Here is a 26,157-nt window from a genome sequence, read left to right as displayed (position 1 = left end):
CTCCGTGCACATTGCAGGGGGGCCCCTTAAACTATTGTTACGGCACTGCCATAAATACCTTAGATATTTCTTTCACACCTGAAACCATCCAAAACTCAGTGGTGTAACAAGGGCCCCTGCAGTCCATGCAGTGCAGGCCCCCCTCAGCAGAGCAACCTGGCCAGAGAGTTTCTGACGGTCTCTGGAGGGCTGGGGAGCCAGCATGTCCTTTGCGGGGGGGGGGGGGCCTCAAGTTTTGTTACGTTACTGCCAAAACCGGATGAAAAACGATTTCTTTAAACTCAACCACGGCAACATTGAAATACTTCTGCTCTTCCATAAGATAAATAGTTGGAACCCTATTTTATTGTTTTCCACAGTTTGCCAATGCCCTGCACCAGTTGATTCAGTCCATATTCCTGGCATCGTGATTAACACTAAGCTTTCTTTGGAGACCGAGATATCAGCAGTCACTAACTCCTGTCCTTTTCCCGTAAACAATTAAGAAGAATTCCTATTCTCTTCATCGCCCACAAAGTAATAGTAGCAAATGCCTCTTAGCAGTGAAGACTGTTATATGTAATCGTTTAAAGCAGCTTGTGAAATGCACAAAATATTTTCTGGCATAATTTCCTCCTTTTGTGCCAACACATTTAGCTAATAGCCTCCAAAGCAGTTGAGATCCACTACATCTACTTTTACATTGAGGAATATGAATAATTTATGGAAGAAATGTTTGAATTCATCCCAGCCATAAGTAATTATTTAGCCTGCATCCCAATCCATCACTTTTTGCCCTCCATGCCACCTCAGATTAGACTCAGTAATATGTCAATCAGCCTTGGTGCTGATCCAATAGAGACGGTCCAAGCCAGTTCCTGTCTGAACCTAAAGCATCCTAAAAACCAATTGGGCCCACCTGGGCCTCTTGAATTGAGGGCAGCATGGATCCAGTGGCACAGTGGCCACGGGACCCATGTCTGGGCATACCCATCACACTCAGAGCGTTGCAATGAAGAATACAACAGTATGATTTGTTTTCTTTTTGCCGCTAAATCCAAAATGTATTCTCCTCAGGAACTGAGATCATCTGCCAAGCCTACTTTTACAGTTCCAAAATTCAGTCTTCTCAAATGGGGAGGGAGATTGCTCCAGGTCCTTGGTCCATCCCTCTGTAAGACACTTCCTCTACACTTTAGCTCAGAATGTTATCTCTTTAAATCCACAAACTTAAAAATACCTGCCATTTTACATTTTAAAAAGGACACACCTCAGCAATATGCTCTTAGCCCATATAAATAAGTTCCAGGATTTTTTTTATATAAGTAAAGTTGAGCTTTAAAATTTTTTATATACAATTATAATTACATGGTCACTAAATAGCATCAAGACACTGAAAACAGACAACTGATAACCCTAAACATAAATAGATATCAAAAGACTGCAAGATACAGCAACCAAAACTTACCAAAAAAAAACAGAGACAGGCACAGAAAGATCAGATTAATGGAAAAGGTGAAGTTTAAGTGCTTTGAGAAAGATGATGTTCGCAGGTGCACATTACTCTAAAGGACTTGTCACTGCAGTGAATCATACATATATAAACTTTATTGCTTGATTAATAAAAAAATCATTGCAATCACAACATCTTCATATCTCATAATGTTAAAAAGTGAATTAATTGATAACGAAATCAATGCAATCAAAGCATCTTCCCCTCAAATGATATAAAATCTATATCATATATACTATTTAAAGGTTTACCCATAAAATCAAATCCAACCCCCGAACATCGATAGTTAGAACAACATACTATTGCACATTTTACATTTTAAAGTGACAGCGTGCACAACATATCATTTCCCTATACATAACGGAAAAATACTCTAAATGAATACTTCAATAATTTCTACAGCAAAATACTACACATATTGCATTTCAAAGTGCTACCGTGCAATAATTACAACAACCATCATATTAAAATAATGATAAAGTACATCAAAAATTCTATTGTACGTTTCTTGCACAAGTTACATTTTAAAGTGCTAATGTGCAGTTATTGCAACGACCATCATATTAAAACATTAATAAAGTGCATCAAAGATGACTATAACGGTGACACTTCTATTATTACATTTCAAACTATCACCCTAGTAACTAAATCATTTGGTGATAAAATATAGTCTAAATAGAGCTATTAGGTACCAAAGCCATTAAAATAGTGAAGCACTGCAGTGAATCATTTTAAAACAAGATATCTGCACTAAGGAGAGGGATGCTGATCTTCGCATGCATACAAGCATGCAAGGCACAATTAAGGCAGACAGGAATTTAGGGACAGTTTAATGGATGGCCCGTTGCATTAGGCACAACTAATTGAGACTCTTTCATTGGTGGGAATACAGAGTAAAGCTCCACACGCCTCAGAGATGAGATAAAAGTTGAGAAGACGCATAATTGAAAGGACAGCTACATTTTCAATACCTTGGATTTTCTCAGCTGCTTTTCTGGAAGACCAAAGTAAGCCACATTCACATAATGCAACTGAGAAAAAAAATGTAATCTTCACTACTGAGACCCTTTTTCTTAGAAGTAAATGGAACATTTTCCAGCAGAAGGAAACAGAAGTAAAGACGTTCATAACATAAAGAGCGGACTGAGGTCTGGCAGTTTCCATTACTGAAATCAGAATGTCTTGGATAGGTTATGAGGGCCTGACATGAATATTCAACATACAATATTTGAAACATAGAGTTGCTTTCAAACTTACTTGTACAGTTCGGTAAGGCCCCAGACCATGTTCCATTAGCAGTGCACTGCCTTACAGATGATCCAGAAAGAACATATCCTTCCATGCATGAATAAACGACAGAGCTGGAGAATGCTGTGCCTTCAAGGCGAAATACCTTGCCATTAGCTGGTGTGCCAGGATTACCACATTGAACTGCTGTAAGGTGAAATGAATGAGGCATTATTAATGTGCTAGGAACATTCAAACACACAGATTTAAGACAGCAATAGCACTACATTGTGAAAATATGTTGTTGGTGTGGTTTACTCTAGCAGTACTCCTGAAATCCAGGAAAAAAGACAGAATAACGGATGTGCTACTCCAGAAGTAATCAAGAAGTGCTACAAGAGTAACTTACTCTCACTCATGCTACAGTCTTTGTGAATCGTGTCCAATCTGTGTATTCACATGATGTTCACATGTATATTTCTTTCACTGACTTGAGTGATGACTCAGGGACTATATCTACTAAAGTACTGTTGGACTTGGCTCTTTATGCAGGGTCATCCCCAAACGTCTTGCCTTTGCCCTCCGCTTTTTGCTGAATTCATTTTTGTTGGCCTTAGGAGTCTGTGCACTTGACCACTGCCAACCAGTGCTAAAGTTATTTGTGCTCTCTCCTCAAAGCATGTTGCATTGGCTTATACCTAACTGGCATATTTACTTTATGTATAAGTCCCTAGTAAAGTGGCATTACATGTGCCCAGGGCCTGTAAACTAAATGCTACTTGTGAGCCTGTAGCACTGATTGTGCCACCCACTTAAATAGCACTTTAAACGTGTCTCAAGCCTGCCATTGCAGGGCCAGTGTGTGAAGTCTTCAGCTGCCATTTCGACCTGGCAAAATAAACCTTTTGCTAAGCCCAAACCTTTCTTTTTAATACATATAAGTTACCCCTAATGTAGGCCCTGGACAGCACAGAGGGCAGAGTGCAATGTATTTAAAAAGTAGGACATGTACTTTTAAGTTTTACATGTCCTGTTAGTAAAACACTCTTGCATTTGTTTCTTGCTATTGTAAAGTCTACTTCTCCCATATGATAACATTGGAGTTGCCTTCTTATCCTTTATAAGTTTCATTTCCAATTGGGAGTAGATTACTAGATTAAGTTTGGTGTCTCTGAAATCACAATTTAAAATCCTAATTTATGGTGAAGTTGGACTTTAAACTGCAGTTCTGAAAATGCCATTTTTAGAAAGTGGCCATTTTCTTGCCTTAATCATTTGGTGTGTGGAAATATGGATTTTTCTGGTCAGTTATGTCCCCTATCTTGGACCCCAACGGTTCTATGTGCATGTTACAAGTACATGTATGTTTCCTCCAGTTCCAGTTATGAAGACGCAAATACATGTGCGTCCACCGTCAACATGTCCTCTGTCAGATCCGCCATGAATAGGCCGGATATTCCATTCCTAAATATGAAAGGCCACCGGCTTTATATGAATCAGTTATGCCATTTTACAGTCCAGGCAAGTAGGCCCTGATTCTGTCATCAAACTCTTCTTGCCTTCTGCCTCTGAAAGCTCCAGTCTGAGCCTGCATCTGTGACCATGAACTTTGTCTCATTCTCTGCGCGGCTCACGAAGCCTGACATCAGCCTATTCTCTGCCAAGAACTGTATTTCACCTTCGAATTATCTGCTTCCCCCTCAGCCGATGCATTCCTGCCTAGTAGTTTAAGTAAACATTCTTCCAGCTACCGAGCAAAAGGCCCGGCTTCTCTGTCTTTATGCAAGTAATTCATAGTCCTGTTACTATGGAAGATTCCTGCCCTCGCATTTAGTGTAGACACTTAGACGCTTGTACACGCACGCACAGTCAGTATAGAATAGATTCTGTTCGAGAGTCCTTCTTTCGTGGATAACATAGTTCTTTAAACATAGGATGTTAGATATGATTTGGGATTAGGTTGACTTGACCCCCCAGACTTCTTGTCTCCACATGTAGAGCTAAATGTCAAGTCTCCTTCACCCCCTAGTCGCACGTCAATTACACGTCATGCTGCTGCGCGCGCATCTATGCCAAGTATTATCTTATAGATCCACCTATATGTGACATCATAACCAATTATGTTCCTTTTTACTCCTTATTACACCCATTTTTTGGTTACGCAGATAAATCGTCATTTTCCTTATCAATTGTTACGCCTACTGCATTCGCTTCATTGTAATGTATGATCTATAAAAGTCATTTCATGTCAATAATGTATGTACTTCACTTCCTGAACCTCCGTGGTGATGGAACTTGGAGCAACCGATTATAATCGTTCATTGGAATAAAGCCCATTCCGAACCTCTGATACCACGGATTCTGCCTTTCATTTTACTGAGCTATTTTATTATGTTTCTGTATCAAATTAAGTCCAGGTAAAGGAATTTTATTTACCACATGAATGGCGCCCGAACAGGGACACTTTCTCATCTCACGCGCCGGCGGTGAGTTGCAGGCCCGGTCTCCTGCCACAGCTGGACGGACAATAACGCGTACCAGCAGGATTTCCTGTATCTCCCTCCGGTCAAGCGGGGGCGACTGAGGCTGCGATCAACACCCAGACGAGGCGGTGAGAAGTGCGAAGTATCCCGACCAGAGCCTAGCTGAGAGAGCAAGATCCGAGGTATACAGAGACCCACCAGTTCGAAGTCGAGTCCAGTTTCCGACGAGTCGAGTCGAGTCCAGTCTGGTCCAAGTCCGGTTTCCGAGGCCTTCCGTTTCCGAAGCTACCCGGTGAGTACCATTACTGGGGAGGCATTTCTGACGTGCACATAGGTTGTGCCGGTCAAGACGGGTTTGGGTACACAAATCCGGTCTGCACTGTTTTAGCAGTGTATATGTACTGTTTAGCAGTATATCAAGTATTCCGAAGTATCTAGTTATTGTCAAGAATTAAGCTTGGTGATTAGTTATGCAGACGATCATCATTGTTGTTTCAGTTAAAGGTTTAATGTTAAATGTTAAATGTTTTAAGTACGTTCTGCATATTGTGGTATGAATGACTTTTCATTATCGTGTTTATTGTATTAAGTCTGTTCAAAATCAAGTATCAGGTCAGTTGGTCAAAATCAAGTATAAGGTCAGTTCTCAATATGCCGTTCTTTTCGAAACTAAGACAGATCACTACAAGAAAAGGGGTACTCGAAGAAGCCGTTCCTATTCCTCCTAGGGACACTCCAGGGTACTTCATGTATCATAAACATGGCTTAGACGCTATATTATTTCTTGATTTATGGGTAGACTACACCAAGGAATTACCAGAAAGTCAGAGGTGGCCCACAGCGGGAACCTGGGATGCAGAGTGCATCATGAAAGTAGAAGAAGAGTTATGGAAAAGGAAAGTCAGACAGTCACAGAAAGATGCCGTTGAGTTATGGCGTAAAGAATCTCATAGACGTACAGAAAAAGCACGTAGACAGGAGGAGAAGAGTAAAGAGAATTCCAATAAAGTTCGAGAAAATCTATTAATTGAGGAAGGTATCCGAGTGAAATCAGAACAAGTAGACAGACAAAGAAATGCCCTTATGAATGGTATGTATCCCCTTCTGGCCGAAGGATTACCTAAAGCTACTCCAGAAACACCGAAAGATTTGCCGCCCCCATTATTTCCAATAAAGGTACATCCTAAGGGGCATCCTAGAACCGCAGAAGATGTTTTTCTTTCCTCATATTTAGATGACGCAGCTCCCGAGTATGCTAATTCCGCCCCACATAGACCGCATACCAGGGAGATCCAACGCCAAGATCCAGTACCCGTATCCCTACAGCAACAAATCGAGTCACAAGTTCCGGCAAGCACATCTGTTTCTGCATCCGCTCCTACAGCTACTTCTATAGCTGTGTCCACACCTGTAGTTGCTGTGTCACGTTCGACGAATCCTTTCACACCCGACACCCCAGATGGGGCCACGGGAGGTGCTACCAATATTTTTTCTACGCCACCCAGAATAAATAAACTTACTTTTCAAAAGTCAGCACATTCACGTACACCCAAACTCATAAGTGCCCGTACGCTTAAGGAACTTCTTATAGATTGTAGATATGACCCTGTGCCCGGTAAAGAGGACGAAATGACCCTGGCATCATTGCGTATCAGACGAGCCGCAGTGTATTTAGGGAAGTTACCAGGAATGACTGCGCATCTAGATAAAATATATCATTTTGTCCAAACAGGGCGAGATCCAGAATGTATTAACAGAGCTATGGAATACCAGAAAGTAGAGATACAGGGGGAACTGTTACGTTTCCTCATAAATTGCGTGATCAGAAATAAAGACCGACCGGGGGTAGACCCGGAAGCAATGCAAATTCTTACCAGATGGAGCCAGAATATATCAGAAGGGAGACATGATAAGCAAAATTGTATAATAGCCATGTGCCGAAAGATCCGTAAGGAAATAGAACGCCTACACGAAGAGAGATTAGAGGTAGACGAGTTCGAACAAAGCGAGGAAGAAGGGTCAGGACTGCCCACAGGACAGTCAGACACCATAGCCTATGTAGGAAGAGGAAGATCTTGTAATAGTAATAGATGTCTTATTGACCCGATACGTCCGATATGTCCAGATAATAACAGGAATTTCCAAATACCTATAATTAATATAAGGTCTAACGAGCATTCGTTCCAAACCGCCGACAAACTACTCCGAGAACGAAGGGGTTATCATTTTCTCGATTCTATGGATGAACAAGATTTAGCCAGGGCAGCTGTCCATTGGGTGGACAGTCCCGGAAAATATAGTGATGATACAGTAGTACGCACATTTTTGAATCTCACCCCAGATGAACAGAGGTTAGTTGGGATTTATATGATTCAACAACTCCTCATACTATATCAGAGTCAGCATTCGGACCCTGGTCCCTTGCCTGACATATTGACTGAATTGCTCATGAATAGATGGAGAGGTTCAGGTACTAAATTAATTAAAGAAATTCTAGAATCAAGAAAGCAGTACATTCTTTTTGTATGTTCAGACCGTGTCTCATTGCCCATCAAGGAAAGAACCACGTATCACATGGATAGACAGAATCCCTTACGAGAAGTGCACCCAATAAAGGGCGAGGACAACGAGTTCAAGCGCGTATTTGTATATACGCCCATATCGAAAATAGAATTGTTACAAATGAAGAAAGTGGTACCCAGTCATGACAAAGATCCAGCGGGTTTTCACCGAGAAATTAAAGACATGTTACTCATGGGAGAGTATACCTATCCCGACATTATGACAATATTAAAGGTATTGATGCCTGCTGGTATTTATGAGAAACTCAAGGAAAAAGAGTGGGAGGTAGGAGACCAAAAGATAGAATGGTCAGTGTTAGAAGCGGAAGAAAAGGCCCGAACTGCAGGAGCAGGACTGGGGGATAAAACTAAAGCACTACCAGGTTTATTAGTACAGGTACTGCCACGTTTATTAACTACGAAAAAGGAAGATTGGGGTACAATTTCAGCCTGTAAACAGAAGCAAGATGAAGACACTAGTGATTACTATGCCCGATTTGAAAAATGTTTTGGTATAAATAGTGGCATCAAAGCAAGTAGCGAATCATACCCACATCTGTTTGTAACAAAATTAGTAGAAAATGCCCTGCCCCAAGTAAAGAATAGAGTATTAAAATTCGAGAGTACCTGGCAAGGTAACACTCCATCACAAATGTTACAAATGTTACAGTACCATCACAACAGAATTAGAGAGGAACAAGAACATGAACACAGACGCATGAAAGACACAAAAATGAAAATGCTAGTTTCTCAGACAGTTCCAGCTTAAGGACATAAGAAGGGTATGACACATTCCGGTGATTCAGCAGGACCTGTAAAAGGGACATGCAATTATTGTAAAAAGCCAGGTCATTACGTACACGATTGTCCAGTTTTGAAACATAATATCAGCATAGGTAAAACACAAGAAAGACCACGGCCACCTAGACAGGATCAGAATGAACAAGGAGCTCCGCAGCATGCACAGGCCATGCCGGCTCCACCACAGTCTATACAGTTTGTGCCGGCTGCACCAGCGCTGCCTGCTGCTGCCACACAAACCACGACACGACAACTGTACCAGACCGCACAGTACGACTATCCTGATTATCAACGATACGCATGAACAAGCCTAGAGAGGGAAGTTGACTTACCCCTTATCGAGATCCCTGTAGATCAAGAAGGACCTTATGTACATAGTGAATTATTAGGCCAAGACAGAAAATTTTTACTCGATACAGGGGCAAGTCGAACAACTATAAAACGTAGTGAAGTTCCAGGGGCACCCCTCTCAGGCTCACAGAATATTTCCCTTGGTTTTTCAGGAAAACCTATTGTTAATGAAGTGTCACAACCTCTGCCACTTACGATAGGACCTTTGACCCGAACTACAGATTTATTGCTTACTAAATCATGTCCAGAAAACTTGCTAGGAATAAAAACACTGAAAGCTCTAGGAGCCATAATATGTTGTTCTCCGGAAGGTGTAAGGTTGTTTTTACGTGATTTTAAAGGTCACTATGTGTCTAGAGACATGGATCCCCGACTGCAGACTTTACCTACACATCTATGGGCACAAGGCCCTACTGATGTTGGTTGCATGAATATTACACCATATCGAGTCACATTAAAGGCAGGAGTGGTGCTACCACGAATGCGACAATACAAGTTACCACCAGATGCTGTAGTGGCTTTACTACAAATCATTGACGAGCTCATTGCCCAAGGAGTAGTTGTGGAAACAGACTCCAATGTATGTAATTCACCGATAATTCCGATTCTTAAACGAACAGATCCAAAGGCCCCGCCAGTATATCGATTGGTTATTGATCTGCGCGAATTAAACAAGTGCATTGTGCCACAATTCCCTGTGGTCCCAGATATCTCGTCATTACTGACAGCCATTGATTCCGAAGCAACATTCTTTACTGTAATTGATCTCAAGAATGCTTTTTTCAGCGTCCCAATAGATCCGGAGAGCCAATATTTGTTCGGATTTAGTTTAAATGGACGTAGCTTTAAATTCTCACGCGCACCTCAAGGATTTACAGAAAGCCCCAGCATCTATAGCCAAGCACTGAAACGAGAACTAGATAGTATCCACATGCCAGTTAACACTGCTCTGCTTCAATACGTCGATGATCTGCTGATCACCGCAAGAAGCGAACCGGAATGTGAAAAAGCATCACTGACAGTTTTAAAATTTCTAACCGAAAAGGGGCACAAGGTGTCCCCTTCTAAGCTGCAATTCTGTGTCCAGCGAGTTGTTTATCTTGGACACTCGCTGTCCAAGGAGGGAAGGCAGCTTACACCGGACCGCATTCAGTTAATAGCTAACATGCCAACACCCAAGACACAAAAGGAGGTGCGGGCTTTCATAGGCCTCACTTCATATTGTAGGCAGTGGATCCCTCAGTATGCATTTCTAGCAAAACCACTCATTCAGTTGACAACACAGGAGGCAGCCACATCGACTGTTCTCCCTTGGACTCAGGAACATACACAAGCTTTTGAAAGCTTAAAGAAAGCTTTATGTCAAGCACCTGTTTTAGCAACACCATGTTACAGAAAACAGTTTACACTCTTTGTAACAGAACGCGAAGGTACTGCTTTGTCAGTACTCACACAGGAACAAGCAGGAGCACACAAACCATGTGCTTATTTTTCTAGTACATTAGATCCCGTAGCTCAGGCTTTGCCTGCATGCCTGAAATCAGTAGCAGCGACAGCTTTAGCAATCAGACAAAGCGATGCCATAGTGTTAGGACATCCATTGACAGTTCAAGTACCACACGCAGTAGAGGTTCTTGTAAATAGAACGCAAACACAACACTTGACTATAGCGCGACTTACAGGATACGAGCTTACATTGTTTCAGCCACATATAGAAATCAGACGCTGTAACACATTGAATCCTGCCACACTTTTGCCAGTAACCGGAACAGACCCACTAGCTCATGACTGTATTGAAGTTATTGCTATAACGACAAAACCCAGACAAGACTTAACCGATGTCCCATTGTCAGATTCAGACCTGACATTGTATGTAGATGGTTCATGTATGAGAACAAGTACAGGAGAGTTAGTGGCCGCTTACGCAGTCACAACAGATACTGAAGTCATTGAAACTAATCGTATAAATACTTTGTCAGCTCAAGCCGCAGAGCTCATCGCTCTGACACAAGCCTGTATTCAAGCCACAAATAAAAAAGTCAACATATACACTGATTCACGTTATGCATTCGGAGTTGTACATGACTTCGGCGTGCTGTGGCGAGAGAGAGGTTATTTAACTTCCCACGGTCCCCACATTCAGCACGGACCCCTCATTCATGCCTTATTAGATGCAATACATCGACCCACTGCAATAGCTATTATGAAATGTAAGGCTCATACGAAGGTTACTGATATCATTTCCCAAGGCAATGATCTAGCCGACAGAACAGCTAAACAGACTGCTCAAACTCAAACCCCCGACATGATAAAGACAATAGTCCCGACACCGACACAGTGTATGACAGTTAAAGATCCTACTCTTGACGTAATTGACATACAGACACATGCTACACCAGACGAAATAAAGAAATGGACTGAATTAGGAGGGATCCAAACGGACCAAGGATGGATGATGAAGGAAAAGTCTGTATGGTTCCTTCCTGATTCAATGGTCCAAGTTATAATTAACACTATACATAGTCCAGCACATCTAGGAGAAAAAGCTATGCTAGACAGCATTCAACACATTTGGTTCAATAAACATTTACGAGCAGCAGCCAAACAAAAAGTCCGTACCTGTATGATCTGTTGCCAGTTCAACCCAGGAAAAAGCGTTCCCGTAGAACAGGGTGGATTTCATCCTCCTGATCACCCTTTTGAAGTCCTCCAGATGGATTATATCCAGATGGAACGATGTCGAGGATTCAAATATGTTCTCGTAGTTGTCTGCGCTCTGTCCCGTTGGACGGAGGCATACCCGGTTTCAGATTACACTGCCCCGACTACTGCCAAACAGTTGGTTCGAGAATTCTTCCCACGATACGGTTTACCACGTGTTGTCTACTCAGATAACGGCCAGCCGTTCTCATCCGAATTAATGAAACATGTTTCACTTCTGTTAGGATATCAGTGGAAATTCCACTGTGTCCGACACCCCGAGGCAGCAGGTCTCGTAGAAAGACATAATCAGATCCTGAAAATCAGATTGTCCAAAATATGCCGAGAAAAAGGTGTCGACTGGATAGTAGCGTTACCAGTTGCACTCTTTTACATGAGAATGGTAGCACACTCTCGAACAGGGCTATCCCCGTATGAGGTGATCTTCGGCAGACCACCAAATATGTGGGGGACGCCTGTACCACGCAAAATAACTGATGTTGACTGTAATATGCTGACAGATTACTTGGCTTCCTTGATGTCTGCACTACAATCTTGTCGTTCACAGGTAGCTGCAGCCTTTCCCGACAACACTGAGGTGAAACCCCATGACGTAGTTCCGGGTGATCTCGTATTTGTGAGAAATTTCGACCGAAAGACTCAGCTGGAGCCCAGGTGGAAGACACCCAAGTTGGTTCTGCTCACTACAAGGACAGCCGTGAAGATCGAGGGCCGCAAGGGCTGGATTCATTCAAGTCATATCAAGAAATTTCATGGACTATCCTCGGATATAGACATTGTGCCCTGCACTCCCTCACAGACTGATTCAAAACTTCCTTTGGTTGAAAAGACTAAAACCGAACTCTATAAAGTAAAATTGAGGCCTAGAACGTCAGACAATTTGATTGTTTAAGTCCTCTCCAAGGTGAAGCGGTTGAATTTGTCTCTGACATGTATCCTCTAGACCTGAATCATGGACAGTCGCGGAAAATGTTGAAACGACAGGCGTATTGTAAATCACTGCGTAGCCATTGCATAGTGACATTAATAATCTTGTTTTCCTTAAGTCTTTTAATAATTACTGCAAGTATATTGTTGTACATATATTACCCTATTGCCAGAAACGTTTACAATGTTACCGCAGAACATTCTTTTAGTGACCTACCGCCGCATGAATTGTCTTATAGACTTGCGCTGCGCAATAACACTTTCATTAGTATGTTACATCATTCCCATCAGACTAGTAATGCCACCAATTGTTGGGTGTGTGGTCGGCTCCCTCCCTATCAGAATTATGAAGGAGTCCTGCCATTCTTTCCACACCCATTTACACATAATGGCTCCTGTGGAGCATGGTTTAGTTTAATCAATTCCATAGACTCAGGCACAGCAGTTTACCAAGATCATTGGGTATGGGGAAACCTGAACCTAGTTTTACTCAAGGTCTGCTACCCTGACAAGGAGGGTCGCCCCAAAAGAACAGGAACTGATCTAGAAAATGAAGTATATGGATTAGGTAATTTTACACCTAATCTCATGATTCTAAATGTCGTATCCGAAGCTGAACTAGTCTTACCCACCATTTCAGTATTCCCAGCGAAGGGTGAATTGTGTGTAAGAAAGGTTGTATCCATACATATGGGCCATAGTAAATGCACTACTATAGTAGAATTCAGTGATCAAGGCAAATCTTCATTTAGAGCTTATCGCCACTCCTACTTTATATGTGGTCAGACTGCATATATGCGTCTACCTCTAGATTGGGATGGTACCTGCTACATTGCATTCCTTTTGCCACCTGTTTTCCTAGCTCCTCCTGATTATTACAGAAATATTCATTTAGTACACAACAGAGAGCGGAGAGATCTCCCAATTGTCGATTACACTGAAACAGCATGGGAAAAATACACAGATTTCAATAAAGGCATCTTTCCTTATATAGGTACTGTTACTAATAGTAAACTGATACGTAGATTAACTAGAACCCTTGAAGCAGTAGTGAATGAAACTATTTCCGCCTTAGGCAATTTAACAGAAGAGCAGTCTGCTATGCGGATTGTTGTGCTTCAAAATCGTCTTGTCCTTGACGTCATCCTGGCTGATAGGGGCGGAGCTTGTAGGGTCATCGGATCAAGCTGCTGCGTATTCATACCAGAAAATTCGCCATCAGTATATAAAGCCATAACTCGCCTTCATAAGATTGTAAGCCAGATACACCAGAACCCAGGCACTTGGACTTGGTCCGGTTGGTTTTGGAGTGTATTATCTACCTTTGGATGGAAGGTCCTATCTTTCCTAGGTATTGGCCTTCTCATACTATTCAGTTGCTGTCTATGTCTACAATGTGGACCAGCGATCTGTGGCCTGTGTGCCACATCGTGTATTCCACCACCAAGATTTCATTCGTCACGGAAGAAGAAAGAAGAACAAATGATGCTATATGAACAGATCAATGGATTAATGAAGATTGATATCTCTTGACGGGCAAGTAGGGGACAAGGAGGGAATGTGGAAATATGGATTTTTCTGGTCAGTTATGTCCCCTATCTTGGACCCCAACGGTTCTATGTGCATGTTACAAGTACATGTATGTTTCCTCCAGTTCCAGTTATGAAGACGCAAATACATGTGCGTCCACCGTCAACATGTCCTCTGTCAGATCCGCCATGAATAGGCCGGATATTCCATTCCTAAATATGAAAGGCCACCGGCTTTATATGAATCAGTTATGCCATTTTACAGTCCAGGCAAGTAGGCCCTGATTCTGTCATCAAACTCTTCTTGCCTTCTGCCTCTGAAAGCTCCAGTCTGAGCCTGCATCTGTGACCATGAACTTTGTCTCATTCTCTGCGCGGCTCACGAAGCCTGACATCAGCCTATTCTCTGCCAAGAACTGTATTTCACCTTCGAATTATCTGCTTCCCCCTCAGCCGATGCATTCCTGCCTAGTAGTTTAAGTAAACATTCTTCCAGCTACCGAGCAAAAGGCCCGGCTTCTCTGTCTTTATGCAAGTAATTCATAGTCCTGTTACTATGGAAGATTCCTGCCCTCGCATTTAGTGTAGACACTTAGACGCTTGTACACGCACGCACAGTCAGTATAGAATAGATTCTGTTCGAGAGTCCTTCTTTCGTGGATAACATAGTTCTTTAAACATAGGATGTTAGATATGATTTGGGATTAGGTTGACTTGACCCCCCAGACTTCTTGTCTCCACATGTAGAGCTAAATGTCAAGTCTCCTTCACCCCCTAGTCGCACGTCAATTACACGTCATGCTGCTGCGCGCGCATCTATGCCAAGTATTATCTTATAGATCCACCTATATGTGACATCATAACCAATTATGTTCCTTTTTACTCCTTATTACACCCATTTTTTGGTTACGCAGATAAATCGTCATTTTCCTTATCAATTGTTACGCCTACTGCATTCGCTTCATTGTAATGTATGATCTATAAAAGTCATTTCATGTCAATAATGTATGTACTTCACTTCCTGAACCTCCGTGGTGATGGAACTTGGAGCAACCGATTATAATCGTTCATTGGAATAAAGCCCATTCCGAACCTCTGATACCACGGATTCTGCCTCTCATTTTACTGAGCTATTTTATTATGTTTCTGTATCAAATTAAGTCCAGGTAAAGGAATTTTATTTACCACAGGTGCCTGAAGAATGTCCCTGGTTCACATGTCTTTGTGTAGCTGACAGTTGGGCTTTGCTTATTCCTCCTAGACAGCCACACACAAAGTAAAGCTCAGGTGTGACTGGATGGGCCATCAATGGCAGGAAGGGTGGGAGGAGCTCAGTCCAACAGCACTTACACTTAAATAGGCTGTGTCCTCTCCCCACACAAAGATCTGCATTCCCCCGGTAGTTAGTATGAAGCCAGTGTCAGGAAGGCAGAAGATGAGGCTTCTGTTTACTTAAAAGGCATGCCTCTAGAAGCTTCTCCTCACTTCAAAGTCACAACTGTGTACAAATATTGGACTTCAGACACCACCACTTCAGTACATTCCTGGACCTATGAATACTCTGCCAAAAAGAAGGATGGCTGTGCTGCTACAAGTACCGCCACTCTGCTGTTCTGCTGTTCTGAAGTAACTGCTGCCCTGCTGTGCTGACCTCTTGCCTGGTGAAGAAGAACTGGAACTGCAACTTCATCTTGAACCCAGGACCCCAGAGTGACTCCAAGGACTAGTCTGCTGGCCTCCTGATCAGAGCCTGCAAGACATGAAAGGCTCCTCAAACAGCTCCTGGACCCAGCTGTAGCAAGTTCCTGACCCCCAAGTGGTGCCTCTCAGGTCCTGGACACTTGGTGTTGCTCAAGGGCTCTTGGATCAAGCTTTTGGGCTCTACGCGATTAACAAGTCCATCCACACCGAGACCTTGCCGCTCGCACCGAAAATCAGTGCAAGCCACCGCCAACCTGTCTCTTCACACTGCAGCACTGACTGCTCATGGTGGATTGACAATGGATTGATAATGCGAAGCTCCAGCCGACTCGTTCATGATGCCCAGCCCGATCTTTACACCATGCCGACAGCCTCTTGCGATGCTCTCCTCACGCCTCACAACCCTCTCCAATGTGAAAGGGTCTCTTGTTTCAAAACTTGAGAAGGTAAAACTTCAGCCGGACTAATCTGGGACTGTATCCAGCTCATACTCCATCGCGATCAGCCTGAACTTTTGACTTCGACCCAGTCCAGCAGGAAAAGATAGCTGCGATTGGTGCTTTATGCTTTTAGGCACTATTTTACACTTTATTATTTAAACATTCATAACTCTGGCTCTACTGATTGGATTGCTGTCATTTTGGTCTGTTTGTATTTATTAAATTCAGCTCAATTTGTTCTATCTTGGTGTGGGATCTTTTTGTATGGTGTTGTCACTGTTTTGTAGTTTGAAGTGTTGCAAAAATACTTTATACATTGCCTCTAAGTTATGACTGCACTGCTTTGTGCCGAGCTACCAGGGAGTTGAGCGCAGGTTAATTTGGGGTTTGCTTGGGCCTTACCCTGTCAGGGATTGGTGTTGCTGCTACCAGGGCTCACACCGCAGTCAACCAGTAACCTAATTTCTCACACATACTTTTAATGAACACAAAATATTTCCTCTGAATTTGTTTCAAGTTCAAATACATTGTCAGCATACACTGGCTGGTTTACTTTTTCAACATTAAAATTAAAAGTCTTCCTTCAATGACACTCATTGAAGCTACACAAGAGTTTCAGTGGGGTCTTGGTAATTTTTCTCTCCATTGTACAATAGAGTCACTGCCCTGCCTTGCTGTTCAACAGTTTAACAGTTTAAGCAATACATATGATGACAGCAACAGTAAAAATAACAGTAAGCAGAGTGACATTTTCTTTCAAGAGAAGGCCATGAAGATTGTTCAATACATATCTATCTTCACAATTTTCTTCCCTCCATTTGACTTTTTTGCACCCTATATAAATATCATCTTCCAGAGTAAATCTATCTAAGAACAGTGTGATGCAGGTGCCACATTGCTGGAGTGAAGCTAACCCAACAGAGAGGAACCACTGCAAACCCAATGTGCCAGCTGACTAGGATCTTAACAGAGTCTGCATTGAGAGACTCATTTTCTCCCGATTGCTCACTGAGGGCCGTTACTAAGTGAATTGAAAAGCATTCAGCTTTCTTGAAATCAACGCTCCCTCCAAATGACCATTGTTGAGCGGACTGACTTTGAGAGGCGGCTCTGTGGGTCAAAGGATTTTGTAACCTCCAGTAAGGCATGCAATAACTAGTGTTCAGTCCACTCTAAAATGTTGTCACTATTCGAAACCACTGGTGTTATCTGAGGATGTGGGACTCTTTCTGACTCCGTTTGTGACTAATTCATTCTTGACTGAATTGAGCTCCAGAAAATCATTCAGGTGGAGAAGTCACTTTTCTCAAGTGACCTAATTGTTCACCACGTCAGTTGCCAACATTTAGAGCCAGACCCTTGTTACAACATTCCTAACAAGAACAAAAAGGCAACTTAATTCTGCACTTTTTTGCCTGCATGATAAATTTAGTACTCAGAGCATCAACGCTCCTACTTGTCTATGCTTTTCCCAATTACGCCTATTTTCACTTTTGACTTTGTTGCAATACCTCTTCAAAGATTTTTGAATATAAGATGTCTACCTATGTCTGCAGATACAAGGTTCTTTATCTCTAAAAGGGGTGCATCTGGCATGTCCTTCTCTGTGTTCCTCTGACCTTTTCGTAGTGTTAAGCCTTAACACTGTCACTCCAACCACAAGTAAAGCCAATGGTGTTGGCAACACTCAGGGTCAGTCTGGCCTTAAGGGTAGTCTGTTGTCCTGAAAGAACTGGTATGACAGGTCCTGTTTTATGGTCTGGAGGGTGGTTTTTACTGTTGGTTTCTCTGATAATACTGCAAACATTGCCTGCAGCAAGCACAAATGCATGCAGTCTCCCATACCTTGAAAACACTTATACAGTGTGTCTTTACAAGTTCAAAACCACAGCGATTTGCAAACGTAGGCCAAATTTTTTTGGGGGGGCATCTGGGGTTGTATTAAAAATATGCTGCACTATACCTGTATGCACAGCGGGGCACTTAAAATTGGTGATTAGGGTACAAACAGGAATAGTGCTCTATAATGATTATGTGTTGCCCTGGGGGCAGGTCATTAGTGACAGACAAAGCATAGCCGATGCATCCTTCACTGTGAAAGCAGCACCAGCCTGCACTTAAAAGGGAGAGAAAGAGATTCTGGTGCAGTGAGTGACTGCACCTGCATAAAGAGGGATATTTGGGGATCCATGAAACCCTTTTACCCCCCCCCCCATAGAGCTTACCTAAGGAGGTGCACTGACTGTCTACCAGAAGTTGGTGTGCACAAATAATTGTGGTGCACAATCAGTGCACGTTTTGATGGCCTCTTTGCCTCTCCGTCCATAATACAGCACAGGCGCAAAGACAAGAGTGCTTCCATCATTCACATGAGGGCACACACTCATACAAGTGAGGAAACGACCGCTTGAGATAGCACGGATGGTATATGCACACTCTCATTATTGGTATTACAGAAGGGGTCACACAGGCACCTGTGATGACTCCTATAAAAATAGTGCTGTGGGACACAAACAATGGATGTCCATGCCTGTTGCTCCACTGATTCACTAATGTGGGTCCCTTCTATTTTGGTGTCAGCGCCAATTTTCTGTCCCATCTGACCCTGGCAATGCTTAGGTAAAAAATACTGCCCTACTATGCACCACCGTTAGAAACTCACAGGCTAGATGGCTAATTGGAAGTTCTGGCTAATCAATGCTAGGTGGCTACATGTCTAAGCTTTTTGAAAGGTGTACTGGTGATCTATATGCCATGGTCTGCAAAGATGCGGAAGGTGTCAAAACACACGGTTGCACTTGTGGTGTTGCCTGTGCCAACTCTATCCCATGCTGGGGTTATTATTTAAGCACTTTATCAGTACCCTACTTAACTTTTTGTTTTGGATTGTAACATTTACTGTGTCATGCATCTGAAAACAAACAAGTAAAAATGCTTTGAAGTGAGCAGACAGACTGGGACGTGGCGGTGCTTCCACCCAAGGTGTATTTTATCACCACCGTCTCCAAATGTACATGAACTGCATGGGACGTAGACACAGGTTGTGTTTGATTAAAGAATTTGAAAAACTCCTTAATGTGCTATGATTTCAAAAGCTTTGGAACCAATATAAAGTATTTCCCTAGAGGGGATGTTGTCTGTTGATGAATCAACATAGATTCACCAGTAGTCGGTGGAATAAGCAGTCTTGTCATAAAACAGATTATTATCTGAGAATGGAAAATATAGATTACATGATTAAAAGGAGCGAAAACTTTTAAAGTTGTGCACCATAGAAGCTGATTTCCTGTGGGAGGGGCGCAACTGGGAATTGTTTTCTATTTGTGAGACAACACTGATTGAAATAACATATGATCGCTCATAAATGACTGGTTCAGTGCTGTTTTCAGATTAATATATCATGTCTAGTTTACAAATGAATTTGACAGATTCATTTAATCATAATAGCCTTGCCTCAAGTGCATCACTAATAGAGAGATAAATTGAGCAAAGTATAGAGCTCAGGTTTAGAAAGACAAATCCACAATCACAGATAGAACATCACCCTTCTCCTGTACAATAAATCGGAGAAGAGTAGGATGCATAAGATGGCGCTGCACGATTACGCTCCACTGGGTGATCTGGCGATCTGTGGGTCACAGGAGTGAATCTTGGCAGCAGGGACATGCGAAATGCACAATATCCCATGAAAAGCAGATTCATCTGCCACCAGCGGATCAGAAAAAGAGAAGACTGCACGAGAAACGCCCATCATAGGAAGAATTCCTCATTCGGAACTTTGAGGAGTGTGAGGAAGGAGGAATTATTGTACCACCTTGCACTGTCCATTGCTGGCTGTTGTAAATGACTCAGTGGTAATCCCTTTAACTTAACACAATGACTGGACCCCGGCAGAGTTCTTGCTGTGCTTGCTGTTCACCTTAAGATGTTGGAACGGTTGTGAATGCCACAGCCCATCTATGATGTTGGATGCTGAGGCCAGGCACGATATTACAAGATAAAGCAGCTTGAATCCATGATCCGAGTGAAGCCTCAAATCTTATGGAAAACCTAGGTTGTTTCTTTGTCAGGAAGAATTGTCATCTTGAGCCGGTTCTTCAAGGATGAACTAGTTGTAAGTCCAACTTTTTTCAAAATGTTCTGCAACTTCTTTCCCAGTACTTCAAAACTTCCGGATTATCCAAGGAAAGCTTCTCGGTCACTAGTCATGGGTTCGAGTGTAGAAAATTTATTTTCCCACTTTGAATCAGCTTCATAGTCAAAAGTGTATTCACCATCTGTATTGCTGGGTTTCTTCCCCGGCAAAGCAGTTGTTTCTTTTCTTGTGATCCTCTAAACTTTCCCAGTGATATAAAAGGGATTTGCCAGCCGCTAGGGTCCACCAGTCACACTCTGAACCCTCCTCTCAATGTGGGTTAGCAGGATGCTCCTGTGGCCCCTAGAAATAATTTTCAGGTGCTGCGAATCAGGGCAAAGCAGGAGTCTTCACTTGTCAGCCCTTCGCTTAACAGATGGGAAGACTTCCAACTAGGGCATTTCTTTTCTTAGTTCAGTCCAACTCCTTGCCTTGATGATGGTTACCACCAATAATATAAAATGCCCTAAGCGGCAATTGGCTGAATTCCCTAAGTGCCATTCGTCTGCTAGCTGTTAGAGCCCCATGATCCAGGTAATCTCCCTAAAAGCTGACTTTCAATAAAAGTAATCCCATAATGCTGTTCTCCTATTTTGTAAATTGGCAAATTGAGCTGGGACTAAAATTTCCTCTTTATCTTTCTTAATCGCTCCCAAAGCTAACCTATATCAACCCCTAGAGGATCAAATTCTAACATTTCGGCTTTCCCCAATGGGGAAGAGAGGATTCTTTAGGTTACAGCCCTACAAGGTCCATTCCCTTCACATACAAGAAGTTTCAAAAGTCACACTGGTAAACATATGTCATAACCTTATCTTACTATATCTTTTATGAGGAGACAAGGAGGGTTGTATGTCCATAATTACCTACAAGCCACATGTTTCTCGACCGAAGCAAGCAAACGAACAAGTTACTTACCTTCGGTAACGCTTTTTTCTGGTGGATACAGTATCTGCCTGTGGATTCCTCACCTTGTGAATATCCCCTGCGCCAGCATTCCACTGAACTTTTCTTTCCCAGCACTCCACGTCGACGTGGGCGACGTCATAATGCATCGGCTCCGCTCGCGACTCCATTCGACGTCACCGGAGCCATAAGAAGCCCACGTCGGCGTGATGACGTCAGTTCCACCCATTTTTTCCGTGCCTTCGAGGCGAACAGGTGGACTAACGACAGACTCAAAAAATACACAGTATACAATATACTAATACACATACATAATATGCAAATGAAAGGAATGCAAAGTAAACCAAGCATTGCCTACAACTGTACCATACAGCATAAAAACATAACTACAAGACCTCTTTCATGGTATACAAAGGTGGACAACGGAGAGGCGGGTGGGTCAGTGAGGAATCCACAGGCAGATACTGTATCCACCAGAAAAAGCGTTACCGAAGGTAAGTAACTTGTTCTTCTGATGGATACATCTGCCAGTGGATTCCTCACCTTGTGAATAGATTCCCACAGCAGTCCCCACTCCCGGAGGAGGGTGTCCACCTTCCTATACCAGAAAGTCTTGCAACTTAGCTCTAGTTGAATGAGCTCTAATGCCCTCAAGGAGGGGTCTTACCAGCCAGGGTGTAGCAGATCTTGATGGCCAGGATAATCCATCTCGACAACGTGCGCTTATGCACCACTCTCCCCTTGGAACCTCCAACATAACCCACGAAGAGCTGATCGTCCAGACGAAAGTCCTTCGTTCTGTCCAAATAAAAGCTTACAGCTCTCTTTGGGTCCAGGTGATGAAGCCTTTCCTCCTCTTTGGAGGGATGAGGAGGAGGATAGAAAACAGGGAGAGTAATGGACTGCCCCAAATGAAACGGAGTGACAACTTTTGGCAGGAAAGCAGCCCTGGTCCTCAGAACCATCCTTTCAGCATGCAAGGTTAAAAACGGGGGTTTGGAACTAAGAGCTTGAAGCTCACTCACCCTCCTTGCCGAGGTTATGGCTACAAGAAAAAACACCTTAAAGGACAACAGCCTCAAAGAACAACTATGAAGAGGCTTAAATGGGGACCCCATTAAAAAGGTTAAAACAAGATTAAGGTCCCACTGAGGCATTACAAATGGAGTGGGAGGAAACCTGTTTGTAAGGCCCTTGATGAACCTCAGAACAACCGGAGACTTAAAAAGTGATGGTTGATCTGGAAGGCACAGAAAAGCCGATAAGGCCGAAAGATAGCCCTTGACCGTGGCCACAGCACAGCCCTGCTGAGCCAAGGAAAGAGCAAACTGGAGAACATCAGAAAGATGGGCTTTTAAAGGGTTAACGGACCTCTCTCCACACCATTTTACAAATATAGACCACCTGTAGGAGTAAACGGACTTGGTGGAGTGTCGCCTGGCCGATAAAATAACATCCACCACATCAGGTGGGAGAGAGAAGGAACTCAGGTTGCCCCGTTCAATCTCCAGGCATGAAGGTGTAAGCTCTGGAGGTGGGGGTGTAGAACCTGCCCCTCCGACTGCGAGAGGAGGTTTGCCCTCAGAGGGAGACGGAGCGGAGGGCACGAGGAGAGGTGGAGAAGATCTGTATACCACACCCTTCTTGGCCAATCCGGTGCGACCAATATGACTTGGGCCCGGTCTTGGCGAATCTTCCTCAGAACCCGAGGAATCAAGGGTATGGGAGGAAATGCGTAAAGGAGTCGTGAGCCCCAACTCAACTGAAACGCGTCCCCCAACGCCCCCTGCATCGGATACTGGAGACTGCAGAATGACGGGCAGTGCGTGTTCTCGAAAGTGGCAAACAGATCCACCCGAGGAGTTCCCCACGTCCGAAAGACGTGACGAACTACCTCCGGATGGAGCCTCCACTCGTGGTCGGCGGAGAACTGCCGACTGAGACTGTCCGCACGCACGTTCAGCACCCCGGCCAGATGATTTGCCATCAGACAAATCTGATGGTCCTGAACCCAGGACCATAGACGTAAGGCCTCTCTGCATAGACAAAGAGACCCCACACCTCCCTGCTTGTTGACATACCACATCGCGGTCGTGTTGTCTGTCAGGACTTGAATCAACTGACCGCGAAGGGAAGGGAGGAAGGCCTTGAGCGCCAAACGAATCGCCCGCAATTCCAGAAGGTTGATGTGAAGCAACCTTTCCTCTGGAGACCACAAACCTTTGATCACCAGGTCCCCCAGATGCGCACCCCACCCTAAGGTGGATGCATCCGTTATCACTGTGGCCACTGATGGAGATAGATGGAAGGGCTTTCCCTGCGACAGATTGCCCTCTACACTCCACCAAGACAGATCCGCTGCAGCTTCTCTGGAGATCTTGACTGACTCCCTGAGATCCCCGTTGTGCTGATACCACTGCTTGCGGATGCACCACTGGAGCGCCCTCATGTGCCAGCGTGCATGGTAGACCAACAGAATGCAGGAAGCGAACAGACCGAGCAGACGAAGGACCTTCAGAACTGGAACAACCGCTCCACTGTGGAATAAAGGGACCATCTCCTGAATGTCGAGAATCCTTTGAGGAGGAGGGAATGCTCGACACACAGTAGTGTCCAGTACTGCCCCTATAAACAGGTTGCGTTGAGAGGGCACCAGGTGAGATTTGGGCACATTGATTGAAAAACCCAAGTCGAACAACAGCTGAGTTGTCACCTGCAGATGACGCTGCACCATCTCTGGGGACTCTGCCTTCCCAGGTAGGGAAAAACCGGAATCCCCGACCTCCTGAGATGAGCAGCCACCACTGCCTTCACCTTTGTGAAGACTCGAGGTGCGGTAGTAAGACCAAACGGGAGGACCGCAAACTGGTAATGTTGCGACCCAACCGTAAAACGGAGATACTTCCTGTGCGACTTCAGGATTGGGACATGGAAGTACGCGTCCTGCAAGTCGAGCGACACCATCCAGTCTCCTTGCTGCAACGCTTGAAGAACCTGCGCAAGGGTCAGCATCTTGAATTTCTCCTGTCTCAGGTAAAAGTTCAAGATTCTGAGGTCCAGTATCGGACGCAATCTGCCGTCCTTTTTGGGAATCAGGAAATACCGGGAGTAGCATCCCTGACCCCTTTCCTGCTCTGGAACCACCTCTATTGCACCCTTCTGAAGCAAGGCTAGAACTTCTTTCTGCAAGAGAAGCAGATGGTCTTCCGAGCAATAACCTTGGCAAGGAGGATAAGGGGGAAGAAACTCCCGAAAGGGAAGGGCGTACCCAGTCTCTATGAGGTTCAAAACCCAAAGGTCGGTTGTAACAGATTTCCAACCCCGTAGAAAGTAGGACACCCGACCCCCCACAGGTCTTACATGATCCGGGATGGGGGATCTAGGGCTGCTTCCCCGAAGCCTCATTTGGAGCAGAGGAGGATGAGGAAGAAGAGGGGTTGCGTCCAGAACCTCTCCGACTCCTTTGCTTCCCTCTATAGGACCTATAGAGGGGATTCTGCTGCTGCTGTTGTTGCTGCTGTTGGGGCTGTCTGAAGGAACGAAAAGATGATCTTCCGAAACCCCTAAACTTACGAAAAGACGAACCCCTAGCAGGAGCCTGCAGACCCAAGGACTTCGCCGTCAGTCTACTGTCCTTAAATCGCTGAAGGGCAGAGTCTGCTTTCTCCCCAAACAGCTTCTGTCCGTCGAATGGCAGATCAACCAGCGTAGCTTGAACATCAGCCGAGAACCCCGAGGTACGGAGCCAAGCCTGCCTCCTTGCTGCCACAGACGACCCCATAATTCTCGCCACCGAGTCCGCCGTATCCAGCCCTGACTGGATCACTTGTCTGGCAGCCGCCTGAGTGTCCGCAACAACCTCCAAAAAGGACGACTTATCCCCCTCAGGCAACTTAGGGGCTAAAGATATAATGGAGTCCATCAAGGCATGCACATAACACCCCAGAAGGCATGTAGCATTAGACGATTTCAACGCCATACTTCCTGAGGAAAAGGTCTTTGTGGCTGCCTGATCAACTTTTTGGGATTCCCTGAGACTGAGGGAAGGCACCCGAAGCATGTTTAGAACATGAAGCCTGCACAACCAGGCTGTCCGGAGAAGGATGTGTAGACAAAAAGTCAGGATCCCCTGGTGCAACCCTGTACCTTCTTGCCACCTGTCTGCACACTGCCGGAGATGAAAGAGGTTTCTTCCACACCTCCAAGACCGGCTCCAAAATGGCCTCATTGAAAGGCAACAAAGGCTCTGAAGTCGAAGACGGAGAATGCAACACCTCTGTTAGCAAGTTGGATTTGTACTCCACAGAGGGCAGCGGCAAATCCAAAAGCTCTGCTGCCTTCTTGATCACCACATGTTAGGGAGCCAATTCCTGAGGCGGAGAAGACCTGGCAGACGTATGCTCCCACTCCGGGGTTGTATCCAACCCACTTGCTTCTGCAATACCTTCAAATTCATCAGAAGAAGAGTCAACTTCACCTTCTTCCACCTCTGCTCGATATCTCCCTTCCTCCAACACCCTCTGGGCCTCCCTTCTCGACCGGATCCGGGGAGCCGGTGTCGACGACGTCGTACGTGGCGTCGGTGGAGCCAGAGGTACCGGAGTCGGCGGCGCCATAGGTGGAGTCGGCGGCGCCGGATGCGGCGCCGATGGAGTCGGCCTCGGCGTCGAGGAAGGCTCCGAAGTCTGCTGGTCCCTCCGAGGTTAAATCGGATCCCCAGACGGCACCGGAAACTGCCATGAAGGCGCCATCGGCATAAAGGGCATAAAGGGGGCCTGAGCATATTGCTGCGGCACCCCTAGCGTAAATGCCATCGGACCCACGGGACCAGTTGGTGCTCCGGATGGGTAGGCCGCCCTATTAAATATGCCATACATAGCATT

The 26,157-nt window shown here is 44.4% G+C and overlaps 1 protein-coding gene across 1 annotated transcript in view; it reads right to left on the bottom strand.

The window, feature by feature from the left end:
- The window catches only part of CSMD3 (CUB and Sushi multiple domains 3), a 2,836,509-nt gene that overhangs the window by 184,031 nt on the left and 2,626,321 nt on the right, over positions 1-26,157 (bottom strand). Inside the window, exon 58 of the mRNA XM_085605076.1 lies at positions 2,750-2,926. Within this exon, the coding sequence (XP_085461202.1) occupies positions 2,750-2,926 (177 nt within the window). The remainder of the gene's footprint in view (positions 1-2,749; positions 2,927-26,157) is intronic.

Source organism: Triturus cristatus, chromosome 5_1 (assembly GCF_964204655.1).
Source record: "Triturus cristatus chromosome 5_1, aTriCri1.1, whole genome shotgun sequence".
NCBI classification, from domain to species: domain Eukaryota; kingdom Metazoa; phylum Chordata; class Amphibia; order Caudata; family Salamandridae; genus Triturus; species Triturus cristatus.
Note: the sequence above shows the minus strand (reverse complement) of the source record. Positions and strands in the feature narration are given on the sequence as shown.